The sequence below is a fragment of the Mandrillus leucophaeus genome, unplaced genomic scaffold, assembly GCF_000951045.1.
Source record: "Mandrillus leucophaeus isolate KB7577 unplaced genomic scaffold, Mleu.le_1.0 Scaffold3, whole genome shotgun sequence".
Classification (NCBI taxonomy): domain Eukaryota; kingdom Metazoa; phylum Chordata; class Mammalia; order Primates; family Cercopithecidae; genus Mandrillus; species Mandrillus leucophaeus.
In genome coordinates, this window is record NW_012103142.1 from 15239215 (window position 1) to 15263027 (window position 23813).

Genomic DNA, 23813 nt, shown 5'->3' on the forward strand with positions numbered 1-23813 from the left:
CGCCTGGAAAGTTTTTTGTATATTTTAGTAGAAACAGGGTTTCACCGTGTTAGCCAGGATGGTCTCGATCTCCTGACCTCGTGATCCGCCCGTCTTAGCCTCCCAAAGTGCTGGGATTACAGGCTTGAGCCACCGCGCCCGGCCTGGCCCTTTAAATCTTAAGTGGGTTTTATCAAGTCTTAGTGGCAGCACTTTCTTTACTTTGGGAATATGTTCTGAAACCTGAATCGAAGTCTGTGGAAAATATGATTCAATATCCAAATCTGTACTTTACTCATGGCCTTTCAGGGAAGTACATACAATTAAAGAAAGGTTAAGTAAAATGAGTTACATCATGGTCCTAACTACCATTTGTAGAACACTTGCAATGAGTCAGGCATTTTATATGCTTTATTTCTCATCTTAATCTTATATAGCAGGCTTGAAAACGTGAATAACAGAGGCAAGGAAAGTTGAAGTAACTTACCCTTTGTCACCTAAGCTAATATGTACCAGAGCCAGGAGTTAAATCCAGTGTTGTCTGGCTCCAAAGCCAGGGTTCATTGGCTATAAAGAAATCACACTCCTGGGTCCCTTCAGTTCCCATGTGATGTGCTCCACGAACAACCCAAGGAGGAGAATCAGTTCTGTCATCAACTGCTGCTAGCACCACCTGCATCCTCAGGACGCGAGAATGCTGCTTTCATAAGCCACTTCACAAAAACACCCTCTGGAGGAGAGGCGGGTGTAGTAAAAAGCTATTTTCTTGATTTTGTTCAAAGTGTGCCGCGCAAAATGATATGGTAAATGGAGTAACAAAGAGAGCTTTTAAAAATACTGATTCATACTCTGCCCCCTGGAGATTCTGATGTGACTGGTCTGCAAGTAGGGTCCGAGCATCAGTATTTTGTTTAAAGTTTTCTAGATGATTCTAATGGACGGCCACTGAGAACCCCCATCCTAGAAGTTAGGGTGTGTGTGTGTGCGCGCCTATCCACCGAATATGTTATTTTTCTTTGTTCCCATACAACTGATAAAATGTGAAGCATAGGGGCAATAGGTCAGTGGTAAAGACACACAACCAGGGCTCCATTACCTGGGTGGTGTCTTCCATCAGCCCACGAATCTTCTCCACAACATCGTTTCTCCGGTGCTGGCGCAGGGCGCTAATTAGCTGGGCGAGGCTGGCCTCGGGTCCCCGGATGGTCCAGTGCTGCAGAGCTGCGTAGGCCCGCTCGTGGTCGGCTGTGTACCCGTTGGAGAAAGCAGCAACCTCCCTCTCACTGGCATTGCAGAGAAACTGATAGATATCTTTCCACTGGCTTCCCACTTGGGCTGCTACAAGCTTCAGGATGTCGATACCTACACCAGAGAAAAAATAAAAAACAAATGAGGGCTTGTAAGGAAAGCTTCTTATCTAAGGCAGCTCTGTTTTAATGAATGACTAGAAGAGGCACGCTTTCCTATCGCCCTGTGTCAAAGGAATGCATTGCCTCCCTTAAGCACTTGGCACAAGCAGCTCATCTTGTGGACTAGCTGGTACCCTCATACAAATTTCACTTCCTGAGTGCGGAACCAGAAGAAGGAGCGATCACGGAATTATAATAAATCAGACCCAAAACGATGTTTTGAAAGCCAAACCCAAATAAGGTATTCACAGTGATTTCTCTGTTACTGTAGTAATCCACCCTTGTTGAAGGAGAGGGGTGGATAAGTTCCAAGATCCCCAGTGGATGCCTGAAGCCATGGATGGTACACAGCCCTTTACACACTATGCATGAATTTCTTTTTCCTTCTTCACAATGTCGTGGATAGAAGATTCCTTCTTCTTGTAGATCTTAGCAACCTCAGCATACAATTGGCTTTTTTTTCCTTTTTTTTTTTTTTTATTATTATACTTTAAGTTCTTTTCTTATTAAGTAGGGAACTTTCACATTTTCACTTAAAGGAAGCACTTTATGGCCGCTGGCATATCCAAATTGTCAGCATCATTCCTCTCGAGCTTTGGGCCATTATTAAGTAAAATAAGGGTGACTTGAACACAGGCACTGTGGTACCAGTACCGAGACAGTCAATCTGATAACCTAGACGGCTACTAAGTGACTCACAGGCAGGTGAGGTCTGCATCATGGATATGCGGGACAACGGGATGATTCCCTTCCCCAGCAGTACAGAGCAGGATGGTACAGGACCGTGAGATTTGACCACATTACTCAGAATAGTGCATAATCTAAAACTTAACTACTGTACTAAACACAACAGTAACCAAGTAAATTAGAGGCTCCCATCTAAAAAACATGGTGACTTCATGGCATTTAGAAAAAGGGAAGCTGCAAATTAAAACTGCAATGGACTTTACCCAGCACTGTCTAGGTAAAAGGTGTTCAAGTTCTGGGAATGGTGTCCTTTATATCAACTGACAGTGTGCTCAGCTGTTCCAGGCCAATGGAAGCATTCCTGAAGAACACCTAACTTGTGCTCAAAGTCATGTTCAACAAGCAATTTTCTAATTCATTATTCAGTCTTCCAACTTGACTTGCATAGTTATAATGAAGACAGCAGCCAAAAGGACAGTGTAATAACAATAGCTGTTATCTTCCAGGTATTATGTTAAGGCATTAGCTCACTGAACATCTTTATAAGGCATTAATATTTCAATTACACAAGTAAGAAAAAAAAATACACTTAGAAAAGTTAGGCTACTGGCCCAATATCACAAAGGTAGTTGAGTTAGTTATTGAACCCAACTCACCAGGTTTGCAATTGAAATCTGTATGTGTAACCACTATGAAATGTGACAATATTGACGGCACCTTCCAAGAGGAAGGAAATGCCTTGGCTTATAAATGACCATGACTGGTTATTCTGACAGACAGCTGTCCCCAGTGATTCAATATATTGTTATTCTGGCTCAGCAGTCACTTGAAAACCCAGTGAGTGTGCATTTGTGGTCCCCAGATCTGATGAACAGATGAAATGGTGATGATGAAACTGGTGAATTGCAAAAATCAAATCTCAAGATCCAAAAACTCAGGATAAGCACCTGGCACCAACCCTTCGTGAGGCGAGGCTCTCCCAGAGTAGCTCACTTTGGTGTCTCTCTTTACGGCATCTTCTCTCTGCAATTACCATTGGCTTTGCCAGGATTTACATGTGGGGTGCATATATCACCCTTATAGTAAGGGCTCTGGTATTTTTCTACAATGGGTGAGTAAGCCCTCTGAATCAATGTCATGTCTTTGTTTTTTTTTTTTTTTAGATGAAGTTTTGCTCTTGTCACCTAGGCTGGAGTGCAATGGCGCCATCTCGACTCATTGCAACCTAGGCCTCCTGAGTTCAAGGGATTCTCCTGCATCACCCTCCCAAGTAGCTGGGATTACAGACACCTGCCACCACACCTAGCTAGTTTTTGTATTTTTAGTAGAGATGAGGTTTCATCGTGTTGGCCAGGCTGGTCTCGAACTCCTGACCTCAGGTGATCCACCTGCCTCAGCCTCCCAAAGTGCTGGGATTACAGGTGTGAGCCACCGCACCTGGCCAATATCATGTCTTTGAATGAGGCCATGCTCACTTGCCCTGATAACATAGCTGTTATAGTTAACAATATCTTAAAAATATTTACTACTCAATAAAAAAATAGGGTCACATTCCCAAGTGAGGCTTAGGAGAGAAAGGAAAAAAGAAGAATAAAGAGGGGCTTACTGTTCTGATTTCTCAATCAAAGGTTTCCTAGAAAAAAAAATTTTTTTTGCATCCATCAGTTGTTCAGGAAAATATTTATAAAATGAGCTGTCAATTATTGCCAATAAAAACAATAATAATTATAAAAGTGTCTGTAAAAACGAAGGACACTGTGGCTCCTCAACATGCATTCTTACTCTGCCAAGCAATCCTGTTGAGGCAGATGATGTGGAAAGCTGTATACACATCCTGAACCAATCCACTGAAAATGGTTTTCAAAAATAAGTTCCTAGTAGAAGGCTATTTTCTTGTCAACTATAAAAGTAGAATGCTGGTTGGGTAGGGTGGCTCACACCTCTAATGCAGCACTTTGGGAGGTTGAGGCAGGTGGATCACTTGAGTCCAGGAGTTCGAGACCATCCTGGGCAACATGGTGAAAATGCATTTCTACAAAAAATATAAAAATTAGCCGGGTGTGGTGGCATAGGCCTACAGTCCCAGCTACTTGGGAGACTGAGGTGGGAGGATTGCTTGAGCCCCAGAGATGGAGGTTGCAGAGCCAAGATTACACAATTGCATTCCAGTCTGGGCAGAAGAGGGAGACTCTATCTAAAAAAAAAAAAAAAAAAAAATGTAGATTGCCACAAAAAATAAAAAAAGGACGCCACAAATTGACTCATTACTGTACTTCTCACAGTTTTCCCTGGCAGTGTGACGTTACTTGAACCAATTGCTTTTCAGTTTTCTGAGCAATGCTTAGTTAGATACAGAGTTTTTGATTTCAAGCAAATAGACGCCTCAGAAAACCCATATCCGATTTAAAACCCTGCAGGTAGCTTTAAGGAATAAGCCAGCTTTTTGTGGTTGATGTGGTAGACTCTTCCAAACACCAAGTCTTGTTAGTCCCTGAATCTTAATTTAGATCAATTTGACTAAGGCCCACAGTGTCTTACATGAAAACATGACCGCGTTTTCTGGTAAGTAGTACCATTGCTTAAATCCTCATAATGCCAATGACAGTGGCTTTGGGCAAACCTCTAACTGTCATGTCCATTTCCTCATGTATACAATGGAGAAACTCACTAGGGTCACTGGGGATAAGCTGATTAACATTTTCTGTAGAGTTAATTTATTTTTGGAAGTGCTCCCATCATTATGAAAGCTCCACATACGGAGCACTAAACTTAAGGCTCAATACATTTCAGATGCAAATACACGGCCTTTACGAAGTAATTACAGAGTTTAAAAGGTTTAAGTTTAACAACCACTCCTTCTTCCAAAACCCAGTACTGTATTTATCCTTTTTTTAAGGCACAAAATAAAGAAAGAAAAAAAACCCCACAAAGAATAGATACAATGAGATTTCCCATAAACTAAAATGGACTGGAAGCTAAATTTAAGGTCTACAAATCAGGTTTCATCTTGTTCCCTCTCTCAACTAGATTGTCTACTATGAAAACGTGAGGTCAACTCCATGAACTGATTGGGGTCGCCAATGTTCTTTACTGCTGTCCTCTCCCTCCATGGAGTTGATAAATCAAAGATAAATCAATGACTTCCTCAGGGGATACCAACCTTTTAGTCTAGCACATTATCACAAAACCCCAGTGAGGAGACCAGATTGGGGCTTTGAATGCCTTCTTTGTTTAGGAAAAAGCGTTAGGCAAAAGAAAACAATCAACTACACAGAAAAACAGGAGGATGATTTGCCAAATTGAGATAGTTACCTCTTTGGGGAGGGGAAGGAGCACAGAAGGGATTTCAAAGGTATTCATAAAGTTCTGTTTCCTAGGCTGGACAGTGGAGAAATGGGTTTTCTTTTCATGTTATTACTTGTATTTGAGATTTATTTTACTATTCCTTTTTAAACTGTCTACATAACATACACATATATAACATACACATATATAAGATGTGTTTATATATACTTTATAAATACACACGATTAAGTGTTCAATTTTGTTGGCAAGGAAATCGCATGCAGAGGGGTTGGTGACTAGTCCAGGTCACCCACCCAGTTAGTGGTGTCTCAGTAGTGGTTAATAGGGAATATGATGTAGTGGAGGAACATTATTATTTGCTGGAATTACTCTCCTCAGGAATGGCCATCCAGCCTAGGATGAATGCACTCAAGGCTGGCCACAGTGTGTGTGCTGCCTCCTGGTCTGTTATTATTGACCAAGTATATATTGGTGCAAAAGCAATCGCAGGCTGGGCGGGTGGCTTATGCCTGTAATTCTTTGGGAGGATAAGGTGAGTGGATCCTTGATTCAGGAGTTCGTGACCAGCCTGGCCAACATAGTGAAACCCTGTCTCTACTAAAAATACAAAAAATTAACCAGATGTGGTGGTGCACACCTGTAATCCCAGCTACTCAGGAGGCTGAGGCAGGAGAATCACTTGAACCTGAGAGACAGAGGTTGTAATGAGCCAGGATTGTACCACTGCACTCCAGCTTAAGCAACAGAGTAAAACTCTGTCTCAAAAAAAAGTAATTGTGTTTTTTGTTTTTGGTCACCAAAATGGCAAAGACCACAGTAACTTTTGCACCACCTAATAGACACTGGAATAGTTTCCCCAGGAACTTTATTTCTTTTCTTGTGATCTCGGCTCACTGCAGCCTCTGCCTCCTGGGTTCAAGAGATTCTCCCACCTCAGCCTCCCTAGTACCCGGGACTACAGGTGCGCACCACCATGCCCGGATAATTTTTGTATTTTTAGTAGAGACAGGGTTTTGCCATGTTGGCCAGGCTGGTCTCAAACTCCTGACCTCAAGTTATCTGCCCACCTCAGCCTCCCAAAGTGCTGGGACAACAGGCATGAGCCACCGCACCCTTTATTTCCTTTCTTTAAATCTATGATACCCTAAAAGAAAGAGAAAAAGAGAGAGAAAGAGAGAAGTCAGCAAACTTTTCCTGTAAGGACAGCAGTAAATATTTGAGGCTTTGAAAACCATACAGTCTCTGTCATGACTCCCCATCTCTGTTGGAGCATGAAAGCAGCCACCAACACCACAGATGAATGTGGCTGTGTTCTAATAAAACTCCATTTACAAAAAAAGTAGGCTGGATATGGCCCACGGGCTGTAGTTCTCCAGCCCCTGCAATGACAGCAATTTAAAGAGACCTTGGGTAGGACTGTCAAATAGCATAAAGATTTAGAAAAGCATTTCATTCAAAGAAAAGAAACCACACTCAGAAGACAATGAAAGTTCCCACCCCAATTATTAACCTCAATGTGAAATGACAGTGACATGGAGACCACCTCTCTGCTTGGCCAGATGCCCAGTCATCTGTCCCATTGGAGTTCCCAGGGTTTTCATCAAAATTGGTGACAGTCGCTGTGTTGAATTGATCTAAATTGTTTAACTGGATGTGGTGCCAAGTGTCTTTTTCCTTACGTTGAAAAGTAGCACAACCCTCAACCCACTGGAGGGCTGATAGACAGGGGCATAGAACATCACGTTGCCTCTTTTTTTTTTTTTGTGAGACAGAGTCTCACTCAGTCACCCAGGCTAGACAGCAGTGCAGTGGTGCAATCTTGGCTCACTGCAACCTCCACCTCCTGGGTTCAAGAGATTCTCCAGCCTCAGGCTCCCGAGTAGCTAGAACTACAGGTGTGCACCACCACGCCCAGCTAATTTTTGTATTTTTACTAGAGACAGGGTTTCATCATGTTGACCAGACTGGTCTCGATCTCCTGGCCCCAAGTGATCCACCTGCCTAGGCTTCCCAAAATGCTGGGATTACGGGTGTGAGCCACCGTGCCCTGCCAACATTGCCTTTTCCCTTGGTGCCAGATCCTGGAGTTCTGGAGAATGGATGAAGTTTCTGGGGAGGTCATCAAAGGAGTCAAGCCCTATACATCCGAGGCTGTACTAGTCAGGAACTGTCTGAGAAGGTGGCCCTGGCCCCTGGAGAAAAGTACGAGGATGGGAAGGATCAGGTAGTGGGAAGATCATCGGTAGTAGTTGCAAGACATGGTTTCAAACTCCAGCTTTGTGACTTGTTAGTTGTGTGACCCTGGGCAAATGGCAACCTCTCAGATTTCACTTTTCACTTCAGTGAAATAGAAACACCACCTCTTATCTGGTAGAGTGGTTAAGGAGATTTATGCGATCAAGCATTAAAGACTCCTAGGGTAGCACGTCAGTACAGTTCAGCTCTCCTTCCCCTGCCCCTCCATTTCTGCCTGGACAAGTGTCATTGGGCCAAGGAACCTAAAAGATGGGAAGAGTTCTGTACAAACACAGGTTTTAGCACTGGGATTACTGGTGCTAAACAATGGAGCCAAGCACCAGACTCCCGGCTTCCTGTGTTTCTTGGAACCTCACACGTACACGTTAGGAGATCGCTGAAGTCATCCACAGGAGGGGAAATGTGGAAGGAAAAATGCCGCTGCCACCACCTCTGCCACATGCAGGCCATCACAGCCATACTCAATGGCTTCTTCCAAGCGAGCTGGTACTGACCTGATCCCCAGCCAGAGAGCTCAAGAACTGAGGTATGAGCTGATCAACTGGTTATTATGGAAGAAATGGCAATTTCCAGTGCAGTACAAAATCTTGAATTACATATTATCTGGGGGACAATCCTAATTTGAAGCTCATTTTTTAAAAGCTGAATATCAGCTTCGAGATGCAAAAATGGGTTCCTTCTCTTTTAATAAAAACCCAAATTGACCTTTATAACTAGAGAAAATATGAAGGCTGTTTTCCTCGTGGAGATAAATATCTGAAATGAATGTCATCACTGAGAAACCATATCAAAGCCTTCCTTGGAAGAAGTATAAAGGACAGTGAAGACAAAGTCGGAGGAAGCAAAGGCTGCCCGGAACTACACAACATAGCACTCGGTTTCATGCTGCACAACCACGCTTCATGCAGAATGGGTGCATCTAAGAGATAGGTTTATAAACTTTTTGATGGTATCAAACTCATCCTATAAAAAGATTCAAGCACCCCCAATACATTTTGTTACACGTAATGTCAGTTCTCATTATTCTTCTAGAAAGACAGTTGTAAAGGGATAAATAATGAGAAAATTCCCAGGGAGGCAATTAATACACAACCTCCTCTCAGGACAGATGACTCCACAGTTATCCCTGTGCCAGTTTCTCAACACACACCCAGCAGTCTCCTGAGATGTACACATGGAAGATGGGAGACATGAACTCAAGACAACCTCCCTTCTAACACCCCCCAAAACCTCCTCAAAAGACATGCTCCTAGTAGGCAAGCACTGTGTCCATAACCTTACAAGCTGCAGATACAGGGACAAAGATGGCCACAGCACATACAGCAAATATACAAAGTAACATATGTCAAAGTCAGAAATTGGAATAAAAGGCTGGCTTTAACATTACTGGAATTGATGTGCCACATACAATGGTCATGTCCTCAAAGGTGCCTTTGAGGCCAAGCCCAAGTCCACACTGCTTTGACTAGCAGTATCCCCAGAACTTATCAGAGGAATACCACAAGTATCTTTGGATGAATGAATGAAAGCCTTTTTTTTTTTTTGTCATCTCTATCCTCTTAACTGAGTCTCCTCACCATCTGTCATCTCATCAGCTTCTGTAACCTAAGCCACTGAGAACTTGAGTGGCCCCAGGCCCACACACACCCTAGCCTTGTGGCCCTGCCGGATCTCCAGCCTCTACAATAATGAGACGAAAGAACAACGGTTCTATGGTGTTCTGTGCTCACCAATGGGTGAAACCTGGGCTCCCAGGAACCTTGTTCTTGTACAAGGGCCTCTCCCTCTGCCAGTGCCCTCTTCCCATTGAGAGTGACCCACTGCATCCACTTTAGCGGTCAAAGCTCACAAGCGGGGAAGTTCTCCCAGATTCTCCCACTGCAGCAGAATCCTTCTGCTGGGATCAGCTGTCCAAGCTGTGGTCTCTCCGGCCTAATAACAGAGTAAGTGTTCCTAAAAGCAACATACCCACATGTACCTGTGATTCATAGTAACCAGTATACCATAGCGTGGTTAAAAATTTGTGTACCAACAGCAGTAACTTCCAGTACGTCCACTACAGAGGAAACTGCTTTATTAGTGCTGGGAACTATGTATACCCCAGGTTAAAAATAGTCCTTTCCTAATTCAGGTGTAAAAGTTAGAAGATCTGTTTAGATTTTACTTTAGCTGCAAAAAAATTATTTCTGAAGCAGAATTTATCACTATCTGGTTGAAGGTTTAATAGACAATAACCGTAAGCTCAGATGAACCCTGGGGACTATTAAGAAAGAAAAAGAAAAAGAAAAAACAAAAAACACTGTGCAAAGATCTCTTGAAGTAAATGGACAACATGTTTTCCCATGATAGACTATCAAAACAGTAGACAATTTTCCAAATGGAAGAAATATCACTGATACTGTGAGGAAAACGAATCATCTTTTATTTCATTCCACTGGGCAAAAACCAAAACAAAAACATCCCTCCTTCCTCTTTGTCTTAGTCTGTTTTTGAAGCTATCCCAAATACCTGAAGCTGTTAACTTATTCATTCAACGAAAATTTATTGAGCATCTACTTTGTGCCAGACATTTTTCTAGGTACAGGCACTTTTCACGGCAATGAACAAATGCCAAGTGAAACAAAATCCCTTTCTTTGTGAAGGCTACATTCCATTGTGGGGAAGTAATAAAACATAAACGGTGTTGGATAGGGAGGAGAGCTAAGGAGAACAACAAAGCAGGGAAAGAGGATAGGGTAGAAGGTGATGGGGCTGCCACATCTAAGAGAAGCCTCACAGAGGTAGCATCAAGCCCTTAATGGAGAAAGCTGTGCAGATTATCTGTGGAAAGAGGGTTCTGGGCAAAGGGAGTAGCAGGTGCAATGGCAGGAAGGGTATTGGCATGGACAAGATGCAGCAGGAAGGCTGGCATGGCTGGAGCAAGTGGGCCAGGCAGAGGGACCAGTAGGAGTCATAGAGAGAGAAAAAATTGGAGTTGGAGGAGTGCAGATCACATCTGGCCTTTAAGCTGCTACTCTGCATTCAATAGGAAGTCACTGGAGACCTTGGGGAGAGAAATGACACAGTCTGACTTTACATTTAAATGATATCATTCCAGGTGTTGGGTCAAGAATACACTGAAGGGGGCACAGATAAAAATGGAGCAACCAGTTAGAGGTCACAGCAGTAATCCAGCAGAGGTAATAATGGTCTGGGCCAAAGTGGTGTCCGTGGAGGTGATGGGAGATGGTGGACTTCTGCATGTATTTTGAAGGTAGAGCTGACAGACAGGATTGGCTAATGAGTCAAATATGGGGCAAGAATGTAATAAAGGAATCAAGGATGCTAAGGTTTCGGCCTGAGCAGGTGGAAGGCAGGGGACCACTTTCTGTGATGGGCAATTGATGTGGAGGTATGGTTTGGAATTTGGTGTTAGACATCTTAAGCAGCAGGTGCCCGTTAAACATCTGGGTCTGTCAAGCAGGCAGGAGCATATTTCTATAGTGAGTTCAGGTAAAAGATCCAGGCTGGAATACGCACTTGGGAATTACCAGCAGATAGATGGTATTTAAAGTTGTGGGTCACCAAGGGAGAGAGTGTGTACATTGAAAAGAGGTGCAAGCACTGAGTTCTGGAGCTCTCCACTGTTTAGAGGTCAGGAAAATGAGGAGGAACCCGCTATGGAGACAGAGAAGAAACAGCCCAAGATGGAGGAGGAAAACCAGGACAACGTGGTGTTTTGGAGGCAAAGGGAAGAAAGTGTTTCAAGGAAAAGGGAGGTAAGAGTGTCAATTGCTGCCCAATAGGCCAAGCAGAGGAAAACTGAGAACTGAAAAGTGGCGTTAGAATCATATTGTCAGACTCTATGGAAAAAACGTGGGACTGCGGCTAAAAGATCACCATATTTACTAATTCTAAGACACCTGAATGTATATTTTAATCAATGCCTTTTCATAGTTTGTTTGTAGTGTTTCCTTTTTCTCCTTAGTGGTGTATAAAAGAGTGGTACGTCTCACAGTTAACTGTGTCTCAGATTTGGTGAAATATAGTAAGAGGTTTTTTTTACTTATACATTTGAATTCACCTATTCGTTAAAATTTGACACATCAATAAGCCTAATATGTCAAATTCTATACATACATTGCAATGTTAACCACCAATTACTTGTGAAGAACATCAGCAGAATTCCAGAAATTCCTCCTCTTCTGCAAAATCTGCTTATGTAATACCTGACCAGGTTGACTCAAGGACATACATTTTTAGATGTATTTTTTCTATTTGTATTTGAGTCCTATGTGGGGGAAATGCTGATTTGCTTTTCAATATCTGAAACAGCTTAAATTTAAAAGCTGTTAGTTAAAACAGAGAGTGACATATACATTTTAAAAATAAATACCTTAGGTTGGGCACAGTGGTTCACACCTGTAATCCCAGCACTTTGGGAGACCAAGAGGTCAGGAGTTTGAGACCAGTCTGGCCAACATGGAAAAACCCCATCTCTACTAAAAATACAAAAATGAGCCGGGCATGGTGGTCCCAGATACTCAGGAGGCTGAGGCAGGAGAATCACTTGAACCTGGGAGGCAGAGGTTGCAGTGAGCCGAGATCACACCACTGCACTCCAGCCTGGGCGACAGAGCAAGACTCTGTCTCAAAAAATAATAAATAAATTAATTAATAGCTTCACCCTAAAGGCTAGAGAACAAAGTCACTAGAGGGCGGGTCTGAGGAGAATAACAGTCTCTGACTCCCAAAGTCAAAGGCCATGCCTCTGGCCACCTTGTGCATAAGATAATGCTTTTTAGGCTACAACCATGAGAGGCTTTTTTCCTGCCAACAGTTTTGTGTGCTTTATAATCCTCAAACACCCTAAGAGGTTAAAGAGAAAGGTGCTGTCTACTGGAAATGGCATTCCTGGACTCAGAGGTGGAAAAGGCAGTGGGATGGGGGTGGGGGTGAGAACAGTCCAACCCCGCCGCTGGAAAATGACTGCGGCCGTCAGCCCGGAGCTGGAACACTAGGACACAGCAGCCTCTTAAAGAGAATAACCTGCTCCTTTCAGCCTGGCTTCCTGCTGTTTACACTTCAAGCCTACTTCCCATAGGAAATTCGGGCTGACAGACAGGATGACTGTCTGGAATTTTTAGTCAAAAAGTCTGCCTGGCAAAGGAGGGAAAGCTTCTTTGGTTGCAGCAACTGCTGCTGCTGTTGCCACTGCTGTCTGGTGCTGAGAAAAACATCAAGTTCAACAGAAGTGAGTTCAGATTAGAAGGACTCCATTACCTCTGACTTGAAACAGCCTCTATTTCTTAAAACAGCCTTGTAGAGCCTTCAGCCATTGGGTGTCTGGCTTTAGAATTTTTCTGTTTCAAGTAATTTATGAACAAGTAGGAAATCTGAGTGATTTCTACAGAGGAAAATTTACTGCTGATGACAATTTTGTAGGCGTTTTATTTCAGAACAAGCTGGGCTTTGCTAAGGTAAATAATTTTTTTCTTGATTGAGCAGTTTTGGTTTTTTTTGTTTTGTTTTGTTTTTTAAATCAACCACAAAAGGTTAGACCTCTCTAGCACCAAGTAATTTATGGGAAAATCCAGATTCTGATCATTAAGGGACAGTGTCTAGCGTCAGATCAGTTCCTGACTTTAAAACCTGGCACTGCTACTTCCTAGCTATGTGACCTCGGGGAAATTACTCTTCAAACCTCAGTTTCCCCATCTGTAAAATAGGAATAGTAGTGGCCTTCCTTATAGGGTTATGAAAATGGAGTTGATATTTATAAAAACTTAGAACAGGACATGGCACTCAGGAAGCATATCAATCTTTGTTAAAGAAAAGTAGAATGTGAAAACAATGTAGCAGAAGGAGCCTTTCCTATAAAGGTTAAAAATGTATATCACAGTAATCACATTTTATGTCATCTTTGCATTCCAAATCACCTCCTGATCTTGCCTATGCTGGTAGTAACAAACACCCCATAACTTCATTTTAAGCAAAACCAAAGTGGCAAAGTGCTAACATATCATCCCTAACACACTTGATTTGTTCATTTTCAAACACTGCATATGGTGGTTTTAATGATTCAGATAAAAGTTTTCTTAAGCTATTCCTGATACTTGATTGAAGAGTTTATTAATATTGTTCAAATATATCCACAGCACAGCTTACAGTTGATCAACTTCTGTCACCTAACCACTGAAACCTCTAGGAAATCTTTGTATAAGAAACATGCAGTTCCACTCCTACAATTGCACTGCATTGCAAATGTACTCCCACTATTGGACTGGCCCTTACTACTTACCCTAGAAAGAGGGAGAAGTCTGCAGAATTCTGAGTCTGGGAGATGGGTTTTGTTCACAACCCCCAATAAAGACAAATTCTCCCACATTTGACCAATCCTCAAAGAGGAATCACACTTGGGGAAGGAAGGAAACATTTTTTTCTAAGCCTGTGGTTGGGATTCATGGGAACTTAGAACTCTGAACTGGGCTGTTATTGATTAAACCATTTTTGCTGGTTTGCTAGGGAAAGAGGGATGTTATGATTTGCTTTGCTTGAGTAGTACATTGTGGATAAGGGATAGAATGGAAGAAATAAAAAATGTTATCACCAGAAACTCAAGTCCTAAAATATAACTTAATTCAATATATAAATAAATACGCTAAGCAAATTATGTCTTGGTTGTTAAGCAGCGTTATTTCCCCAAAGAACAGTCTTTACATTCAAATTGAGACATCAAAGTTATGCTAATAAGAAGTTCGACCACCAAGCCAGCTGGTCTGTACTTTAACTTAGTATTTGAATTTCAATCCTAAAATACAGAAGGGGTTGGTTGTAGGTTGTTTCCAACTGCAAGTTTCAGTTTTTGCATCTCCGAAGAGAAGGATTTTAAGATGAAAAGAGACATTCCAAATAATTTGAATCCAAGACCTTTATCATTAAGGTGAGCAAAATCAGGCCCATGGGGTCCTTCCCTCTGCACAGCTTCCCTCCCGAGCCAATGCTGCCCCACTCCACACATCTCCCAATGAGCAGGTTTGCTTTTTCACTGGTACACAGAATATTCTGTTCTATCGCCTCCCAAGGCTGCACCCATCAACTTAGCAGGTGCCACCCATCCTACAGGAGCAGACCCATGTGAGTAAATTTCCTTCCTTCCAGCCTCTAATATTGTTAGTCAGACTACCCATGCCACAGTCTGATTTTCTTTTTTCTTTTTTTTTTTTTTGTTGAGATGAAGTCTCATTCTGTCACCCAGGCTGGAGTGCAGTAGTGAGATCTCGGCTCACTGTAACCTCCGCCTCCCAGGTTCCAGTGGTTCTCCTGCCTCAGCCTCCTGAGTAGCTGGGACCAGAGGCACGCACCATCACACCCAGCTAATTTTTGTATTTTTTAGTAGAGATGGGGTTTCACCACGTTGGCCAGGCTGTTCTCGAACTCCTGACCTCAAGTGATCAGGCCCCAGCCTCCCAAAGTGCTGGGATTTTAGGTGTGAGTCACCACACCTGGCCTCACACTCTGATTTTCTTTTCCACTCTTCTTGTACTGGTCAATCTTTAAGTCATTTTATAGTCAAAGTTCCTAGTGCAGTTGTTGCCTCTACAACCACTTCTTCTGGCCTATGTAACTCATTATAAATTTTGACTCTAGACAGATTTCTACTTGGGTTGAAAATCAGATACAATGTCCCTCCGCCTGACCTCAGCTCTCCATGAATGCTTCAGTATGGCTCATCTCCCTGACCTTGTGGGGAAGAAAAAGGGGCAACCAACCTGGCAATTTTATCAATGTTACATATTATATCAATCAATCTGCATAGACATCCCATGAGATAGGAGGCACGTCCACATTACAGGTGAGACACAGGCTTGGTACCATGGCATAGACAGGACTGATATTCAAAACCCAAGTATATCTGACGCATGAGCCCTCACCTTTCACTGCACTATGCTGCCTCCCAGGGTGAAGTAAACAATTATCAACCCCATCTTTCTGAATCTTGGTTGCTTCTTTGAATATAAATCTCTTGAATATGTCTCTCCATCAACCCCCACTCCTCATCATGGGGTCCTAGAAAGGGAAACAAGTAGAAATTGAGGAGAAATATGTTGCAACAGTGTATTTGTGATGGTCTAGGTTTCAAGCGTCTGTCCACACCTCCACTCCTCCTTCACCAAAGGATGGAAGGGTAAGAGTGAGATGCAGTGTATGTACTAGTTCCCAGCTCCGGATCCAAAGCCATATGCCTGAGAGCCAGTCCCGGCTCACCACTGACTCGTGGTGTGGCCTTAGTCAACTTACTTTATCTTCCTGTGCCACTGCTCCTCATGTGTAAAATTGGCATGATCCTGACATCATAAGATTATTCTGAGAATTCAACAAGAAAATATATATAAATCCCACAGAACAGTGCCTGGCACATCATAAGCATTCAGCAAACAGGAAGTATTATTCTCTCCCTTCCCTCACCAATAATAAGGCTCTCCTAGAGGAACTTTCTTATAGATTTATCCTGGAAGAGAACATTTTCAAGTAAAACTGAGTTAAAGTCAGAGAATGTCAAAAGCAGCCAGAAAGGTGCTCAAGTCTCTAAGAGGGTTCAAGGAAAGGAGACATGAGAAGAATACCTTTGTCTCTTCAAGAGAAAGGTGGGAAGGTTTCATGCATGTTGAAAGAGTTAAGAATTTCTTTAAGTTGCTTTCACCTGGAGCCAAGATCGTCTAATTTATCTCACAGTCACCAGTTCTTTCACCTCCCGCAGTCTGAAATCATCCAGGTAAAAGATGCTCATCAAAGGTAGACACATACCGCTTCCCCTTCTGGCTTGATTATCGTCTGGGGACCATTACCAGTGTCACCCAGGTTATCCAGGGGGAGATAGCAGGTCAGGCTCTGAGACACGCCTTCCATCCCTGCCTCCTCATCTACCCTATGCCCCTGATAAGGGCCAAAGGGCTATATTCCTTCATTCCTTTGCTTCCCTAACCTCAGTCTCCAGTATCCTCATTTATCTTCTAGGTTTTTGCATCGCCTGTGTGTTTTCTCATTCAAGAAACTTGAGTAATTGTTTACAAACCAGAATGTCCTCTGCACTGAGCAGAAGAACCCTGCAGTCCTTTGACCAGGAAAGCAACATGTCAAATATAAAGAGCACTGTCTCGGGAATTAGAGAGCCAGGCCTTGGCTTCCCTCTAACCCTACTGGCCATGTGACTTCGGGCAAGTCACCCTTCCTTCCTGTGCTTCAGCTTCATCCTCAGTATAATGAGAGGACTGGACTAAGTGAATCTCTTCTAACCCTGACTTACATACAAACACACACACACAGACACACACACACACACACACACACACACATATTCCCCATGATCTTCATTGCTCTCCAACTTGTAAATTTTCCAAAAAATAAAATGAAAACAAGCACTATGTTACTAAAGCCTAGTAAGCCCTAGTCCTGGAACAGTGCCTTGAACATGGTGTTCAAATATATATAATTAAATAAAAACATCACAAGCAGTCGAATAACAAGTCTTTTTAAAGATTATTTTCTAGTTTTTCCTTTGCCTTGAGATCCCTTAAGAGTGAACCTGGTTACAAACTTATCCCAAACTTCCCTCCATCATTTCGGAGTAGGATAGCATGTTTACTTCATATAATGTATTTCCCTGCTTTAGCCAAATTCCAACTAATTCAGAATTGGGCAGACTGACCATTTAGCTTCTATTTAGGCAAATAATGCAACCTATAGATAACAATAACTCTCAACCAAGAGATAATACACCAAAAAGCAGAACAAAGAGGGAGAAATATCATCTAAGACAGCGAATAATTCCTCTCTAATTTAATATCTCTCATTTTTCCAGGAAGAAATTTGGCTGTCATAGCTAAAAATATACCCTGTGGACAAGAGGTCTGCCTGGGCCCCTGGAAAGCCACCTTCTTCCCAGCAGAGCACTTAGCCTGTAACCTGCATGTGAAACCAGACGTGAACATTGCCTTTCTAGAACTGAAATAAATTATTTCTATAACCCCGGCCTCCACCCATATATGAGTGACAGTTTTCTCCATTTGCAAGAATCACTTTTATGTTATCTTGTAAAATTTAAGCACGTAGTCCCAACAAATTACAAAGATTCACTAATCTGTGGTAAACATGTAATTTAAGGAAGTTTTTACTGGGGAGAGTCATGTTCACACTAATAAGCCATGATCAGAAATACTAAAGTTAAGAAGGATTTCCAATATAGCCAAAACCTGCACCTATTTATTAATACTTAAGAGACTGGGAGGGTTTTAATTCCAGGACATGTGTATCCCAGAAGCTGGCTACTCTCTACAGGTGGATATGACCTGTTGACCTCTTACCGGCCCATACAAGAATTGAGCAACTTTTCCAAAGCAAGTAAAGCATTTACTAGGTATGTAAATACCTCGTGACCCACCTTGTGACCAATGCAAGGTTGTTCTCAGGAGTTCTGTTTATGGCTGGGGCTCCTTGGCTCATATGAAACCAAAGTGTCCCTCATCATAAATATTCAGAGATGGATGAAACCTTTGGATAGGACTTTTCCATTCCTTTACAATCAGGCTGCATGCTAGAATATTATAATTTTTGGTTACACACTTGAAGGGAATGAAAGACTCAAGACATTACTAGTTCTATAATAACTGCTCAATTTCAATCACTACAAAAATATCTCACATTCGGAAGTAGGATCAAGATGGCTGAATAGGAACAGCTCCAGTCTGCAGTTCCCAGCGTGATCGATGCAGAAGATGGGTGATCTCTACATTTCCAACTGAGGTACCTGGTTCATCTCACAGGGACTGGTTGGACAGTGGGTGCAGCCCATGGAGGGCAAGCTGAAGCAGGGTGGGGCGTTGCCTCACCTGGGAAGCACAAGGGGTCAGGGGATTTCCCTTTCCTAACCAACGGAAGGCCCTGACAGACAACCGGGAAAAACGGAACACTTCTGCCCAAATACTGCACTTTTCCCAAGGTCTTAGCAACTGGCAGATGAGATTCTCTCCCGTGCCTGGCTTAGCGGGTGCCACACCCACAGAGCTTTGCTCACTGCTACTGCAGCAATCTAAGATCAAACTGCGAGGTGGCAGCCTGGCTGGGGGAGGGACATCTGCCATTGCTGAGGCTTGAGTAGGTAAACAAAGCAGCCAGTAAGCTCGAACTGGGCAGACCCCACCACAGCTCAAAAAGCCTGCTTCCTCTAGACTCCACCTCTGTGGGCAGGGCATAGCTGAACAAAAGGCCACAGACAACTTCTACAGACTTAAACGTCCCTGTCTGACAGCTCTGAAGAGAGAAGTGGTTCTCCTAGCATGGCATATGAGCTCTGAGAAGGGACAGACTGCCTTCTCAAGAGGGTCCCTGACCCCCATGTAGCCTAACTGGGAGTCACCTCCCAGTAGGGGCCAACAGACACCTCATAAAGGCAGCTGCCCCCTAGGATAAAGCTTCCAGAGGAAGGATCAGGCAGCAATATTTGCTGTTCTGCAATATTTGCTGTTCTGCAACTTCCACTGGTGATACCCAGGCAAACAGGGTCTGGAGTGAACCTCCAGCAAACTCCAACAGACCTGCAGCTGAGGGACCTGACTGTTAGAAGGAAAACTAACAAACAGAAATGAATACCAACAAAAGGTCGTTTGCACCAAAACCCCATCTGTTGGTCACCAACATCAAAGGCAAAAGGTAGATAAAACCACAAAGATGGGGAGAAACGAGAGCAGAAAAGCTGAAAATTATAAAAATCAGAGCACCTCTTCTCCTCCAAAGGAGGACCTTGTGACCTAATTTAAATAGAAATTTTCACTAACCTGCCCTCACACTCTCATAAACCTGGGGGAAAGCGCTTTCATGTTGCAGTGAGCACACAATCCTTCTGTGGCTTCAGGTTGGCATTGAGCGTGGTCTCTTCCCTCTGACTAGCAGCGCAGTGTTCTCTACCCTACAGCACATTGCAGGACCCCTCAGGCCAATGTTTTTCCTGATAGAAACCAGCAAGACAGTAGGCACACTCAGGTAAGGCACAAATAAACTGTCACACTGATCAAAATCTGGTGGCCCTTCTGTGATGGGTTCAAGTCTCCTGATTTTGCAAAGAAAGACGAGATGAAAAGAGAGGAAGTGCCTTGCCTGAGATCATCCAGCCTTTTAGTAGCAGAATAGATCTGAACCTCAGCTTTCCCAGACCCCCTCCTCTCTTCTCTATGGCTCCAGTTTGGCAAAGAGATGAATTATAGTAGGTACATGGCATGTACACCTGTGAGGTGGACCCATACATAAGATGGAGCTCTCCCGGTGAAAGCTGACATCTGTTAGGAGATGGAGGAAGCATAGAACAATTTTTAAAGGAAAATACAAGGACAGCTGCCACCTTTTCCTTGCTCTGACTCATAGCTGATGGTTCTCCTTTGTTACTTAACCCTTCAGCAGACTTAGAAACAGTTACTGCTAAAGGAAAAACTGAGCTCGAACTGTTGAAATTTGAGAAAGTCTCCAAGAATCAGACTGTTTATCCAAGCTGTGCAAGCCAGCAGAAGGTGAAAAAGAAGCTGCTAAAAGATGACCAGTCTATGGTGTAGACCAGATGCTGGTACACGACAGCCTGCAGGACAAACCACCTGTTCTTGCAAATAAAGCTTTGCTGGAACACAGCCACACCCATCATTTACATGGTGTCTCTGGCCACTTCATACTACTGACTTTCAAACAGAGTGGAGTAGTTGCAACCTATAATCCTAAAAATCTCCTAGATTCTCTTAAAATACTTCGTAACTTGCTGACCCGTGGTATAGATAGCTTAGGGAAAATATTGTTTTGGACAGCATATATTTACATCCAAGTCTAAAGTCACTGAAGGTTAATCCATTTCCACACTAGTTAAACATAAGCACCCAAGCATTTACAAAGCTGCCTTGGCCTTTGAATTAGCAGGGTTCTCTCTCTTGGCATCACCCTGCTCTCCAGTGTTCATTGGCTGATGTGTTTCACTTTGAAATAAGCAAATCAGATAAGGGATGTCAGCAATCTTTTCCTAGTCAGTTTTTGCGTATATTAAAGCAGTGCTGTTATAGAAGTCTCCTTTAGCTCTGAAAAATAATTCTTATCATCTATGGCAATTTAGTATAAAGAACCCACCTGAAGGTCTCTATGTTTAAATCCCTAACACCAACATCAGTATAAGTCAACAAGAAAAAAACCAATGCAATGTCTTTAAAACAATCCGGTCTTAAAAAGTATATGTAGATTAGTTAATTTATGGGTGCTGTACACCAGTGCTATCCAAGAGAACTTTATATGATGATGGCAGTGTTCTCTATCTGTCCTATCCAATATGGTAACCACAAGCTATGTCTGGCTACTGAGTACTTAAGATGTGGCTGGTGCAACTGAGGAGCTGAATTTTTAACTTTAGTTAATTTTAGTTTTAAATTAAATAGCTCATGACGCTAGTGGTTACCATATGTGCCAGCTCAGCTCTGGACCACCCCTCCTCGAGCCCTATTCCAGGCATAGGGAAACACACAGTAAGACCCAATGTCTTCTCTCTAAGAACTTAGAAGCTATGTGGGGAGACAAACCACATAGCCACAAAGAGTTAAACAGTGACAGATGGCGAGAGCTAAAGGAATGAAGAAATTGCATCTTAGAATCCAGTTCTACAGGGTAAGACCTTTGCCCTTTTGCTGTAGTGGGTACAAAACAATCTGCTTGAGAAACAGTGCCTGCCCCGACTGATTTCATAATCCCTGTTGCAGCTGATTTAAAGGAGATGCTGCCTATCTACAGCATGTGCCTCATGTAACTACGTGGAGAGGGATCACTGTCTGTAACAAATGCTTACTGCAGTGTCTCCTCAAGGCAGAGCACTGAAGAATGTGCTAATCAGAAACTGAGCAGGTTTAAACTATATCCGATTCCTTTGTCTCCCACCTTTTTTCCCTCACTTTTCTTCACAGTTTGAAGGAAAAAGGAAATATGATCCAAGCCAGAAACTGCCGATGTTTTGTTCCTTTAGTCACTTTGCAGAGCTTCTTTGTCCATAAGTACTTTCAGGGCAATTCTTACTCCTCACCTGCTTTTCAAACTTCCCCTCTAAATTTCTAGGCCAACTCGTTGCTGAGAACAAGACTTCCTACTTTTTGCAAATGGTTAAAGAGGGAGGAAGAATGGGGAGGGAAGGGAGGAAGGAGAGGAAGAAAGAAGGAAAAGGGAAATAGTCAACGGCACAAATTAAAAACAGCAATGAGCGAACAGCAATTGGGTTCTGTTCTCAGCTACACTGTTTTTCAGTTGGGACTAGAATACACTTTTGTAGCCTCCATAGCTATAAGGAAATGAACAAAGTGTTTTCAGCTCATTGGTGACTTTTCTTAGGGCCATGTATGGCCAATTGTATAGGGATTAAGTTCTACTATCTTTACTTTTGTTCTTTTGTGACAAAACAGATCAAATAAAAAATGTTTTCCATGTAACCTAGTGGTTAATGTGAATCCACATATATCCTTAATTTTTAATTAAATTGAACTTTTTGGACACTCCCCCGCCACTTACTCCATTATGTTGAGGTTATACAACATAAAGAAATACATCTTTAAAAAATGATAAAAGCATGACAAATTGAGTATTAACAATATTCTTATCTTGCTGACACTTCAACCTCTTAACTATAATTTTGTATATAAACATTCTGAAGTACTTCCAATTCCTGTTGCTGAAGTAGATATACTACATGAAACCACAGTCCAGTCCCCAAACACATACCAACATCGACCAAACATAAAATTGCTCTGACTTCAGAAAGGAAGAAAGCGTACAAAATACCACAGCACCCTCATTCTTCCATCTCCTAGCCATGTGAGGCCTCATCTTATGTTTCCAATACTAGGACTCCATGAAAGTACAATTGTAGCTTTTAAAGTTTTTCAACTTTAAAAACTGTAAGTCCATGGTAGATGAAGATGGATGAGTAGAGCTGAATAATAAAAGAGGTCTCTGTTCGCAAGGAAGACGGAAACCAATGGCCTAACTTCAGAGTTCGGAGGATCTATATGGCATCCAGGAGCATGACTTGTTCTACTGAGGGTAGGCAGGGATAAGTGAGATTTTAGAAGACCTCTGATAGAAAACAACCCAAGGCTAAGCCATTTCCTTCCCATCTTATCCTCATGAACAATTCAGTGTGAAATAGACAAGGACCAGGAAAAGATCTTATTATACAGGATTATCTGCTGGCCAGAACTCAGTGCAATCAGACCAACAAAGCCCTGTTTCTAGAAGCCACTCTGAGCACCTGGAATGGCTTTACTAAACAGAACCTCTCTTTGTAATAAGATTTTACCCGGTTGCATGTTTGAGACTAGCAATTTGGAAAGAAAAGACTTTCCTTAGAAAAGCATCTTAAATATAAATATCCCATTGCAAAAATCTGAGGAACAAGCCTAAACTATTGGAAGAGACAGTTATGCCTCAATGAAACTACTGTAATTTAGTTTGAAAAGCACATTGCTGAGGTACTGCTTTCACAGAAGGGTAGGATCGGGCTTTGTTTGATTTGGCACTTCCATTATTTTTACAAAGTAGGATATTGTTTTAAGGACACAGGCATAGTAGTTTATAAGGTTACTATGGTCATAAGAACATCTAAGATCATTATATTAAATTGCTTTCTGCTGCTGGACCAGTTTTTACTCTACCACTTGCTGTGTTCTCAAGAATTTTACAAACCAGACGGCAAAAGAGAGTTTTAAAATGTAGCTGATCATAATCTAATCTATAAAAGCAACTACTAAAGGAATGGAGTTGCTTTTGTAATAAAGTGAATAATGAGAGGACAGTTCCAGATATTTAATTATCTACCAGGATGTTCACATTGTTTTCTACTAATTGGGTAAATCTGCAACAGAACAAATATCCTGACTAGCCACTTACAGGGCAGTTTAATGCAATTCTGATCCTAGACTGGATCCTACGCTAGAGAAAAAAAAGTATATTATCTACCGAGGGCCTTATTGCGTCAACATACAATATTGGCAAATGAAAGGCAAAGGATTGTAACCCTGCTAAATTTATTAAGGTTGAAAACTGTAGTATGTTTTCTGCAGAGAATAGTCTTATTGTCAGGAATTACATGCTAAAGTATCAGGGGATAAAAGGCCATAAAATAATTAAGAAAAA

At 42.3% G+C, this 23813-nt stretch overlaps 1 protein-coding gene across 1 annotated transcript in view; it reads right to left on the reverse strand.

Moving 5' to 3' along the window:
• Positions 1-23813, reverse strand: part of TNFRSF21 (tumor necrosis factor receptor superfamily, member 21) — a 51061-nt gene that overhangs the window by 21591 nt on the left and 5657 nt on the right. Inside the window, exon 3 of the mRNA XM_011986876.1 lies at positions 1076-1341. Coding sequence (XP_011842266.1) covers positions 1076-1341 — 266 coding nt within the window. The remainder of the gene's footprint in view (positions 1-1075; positions 1342-23813) is intronic.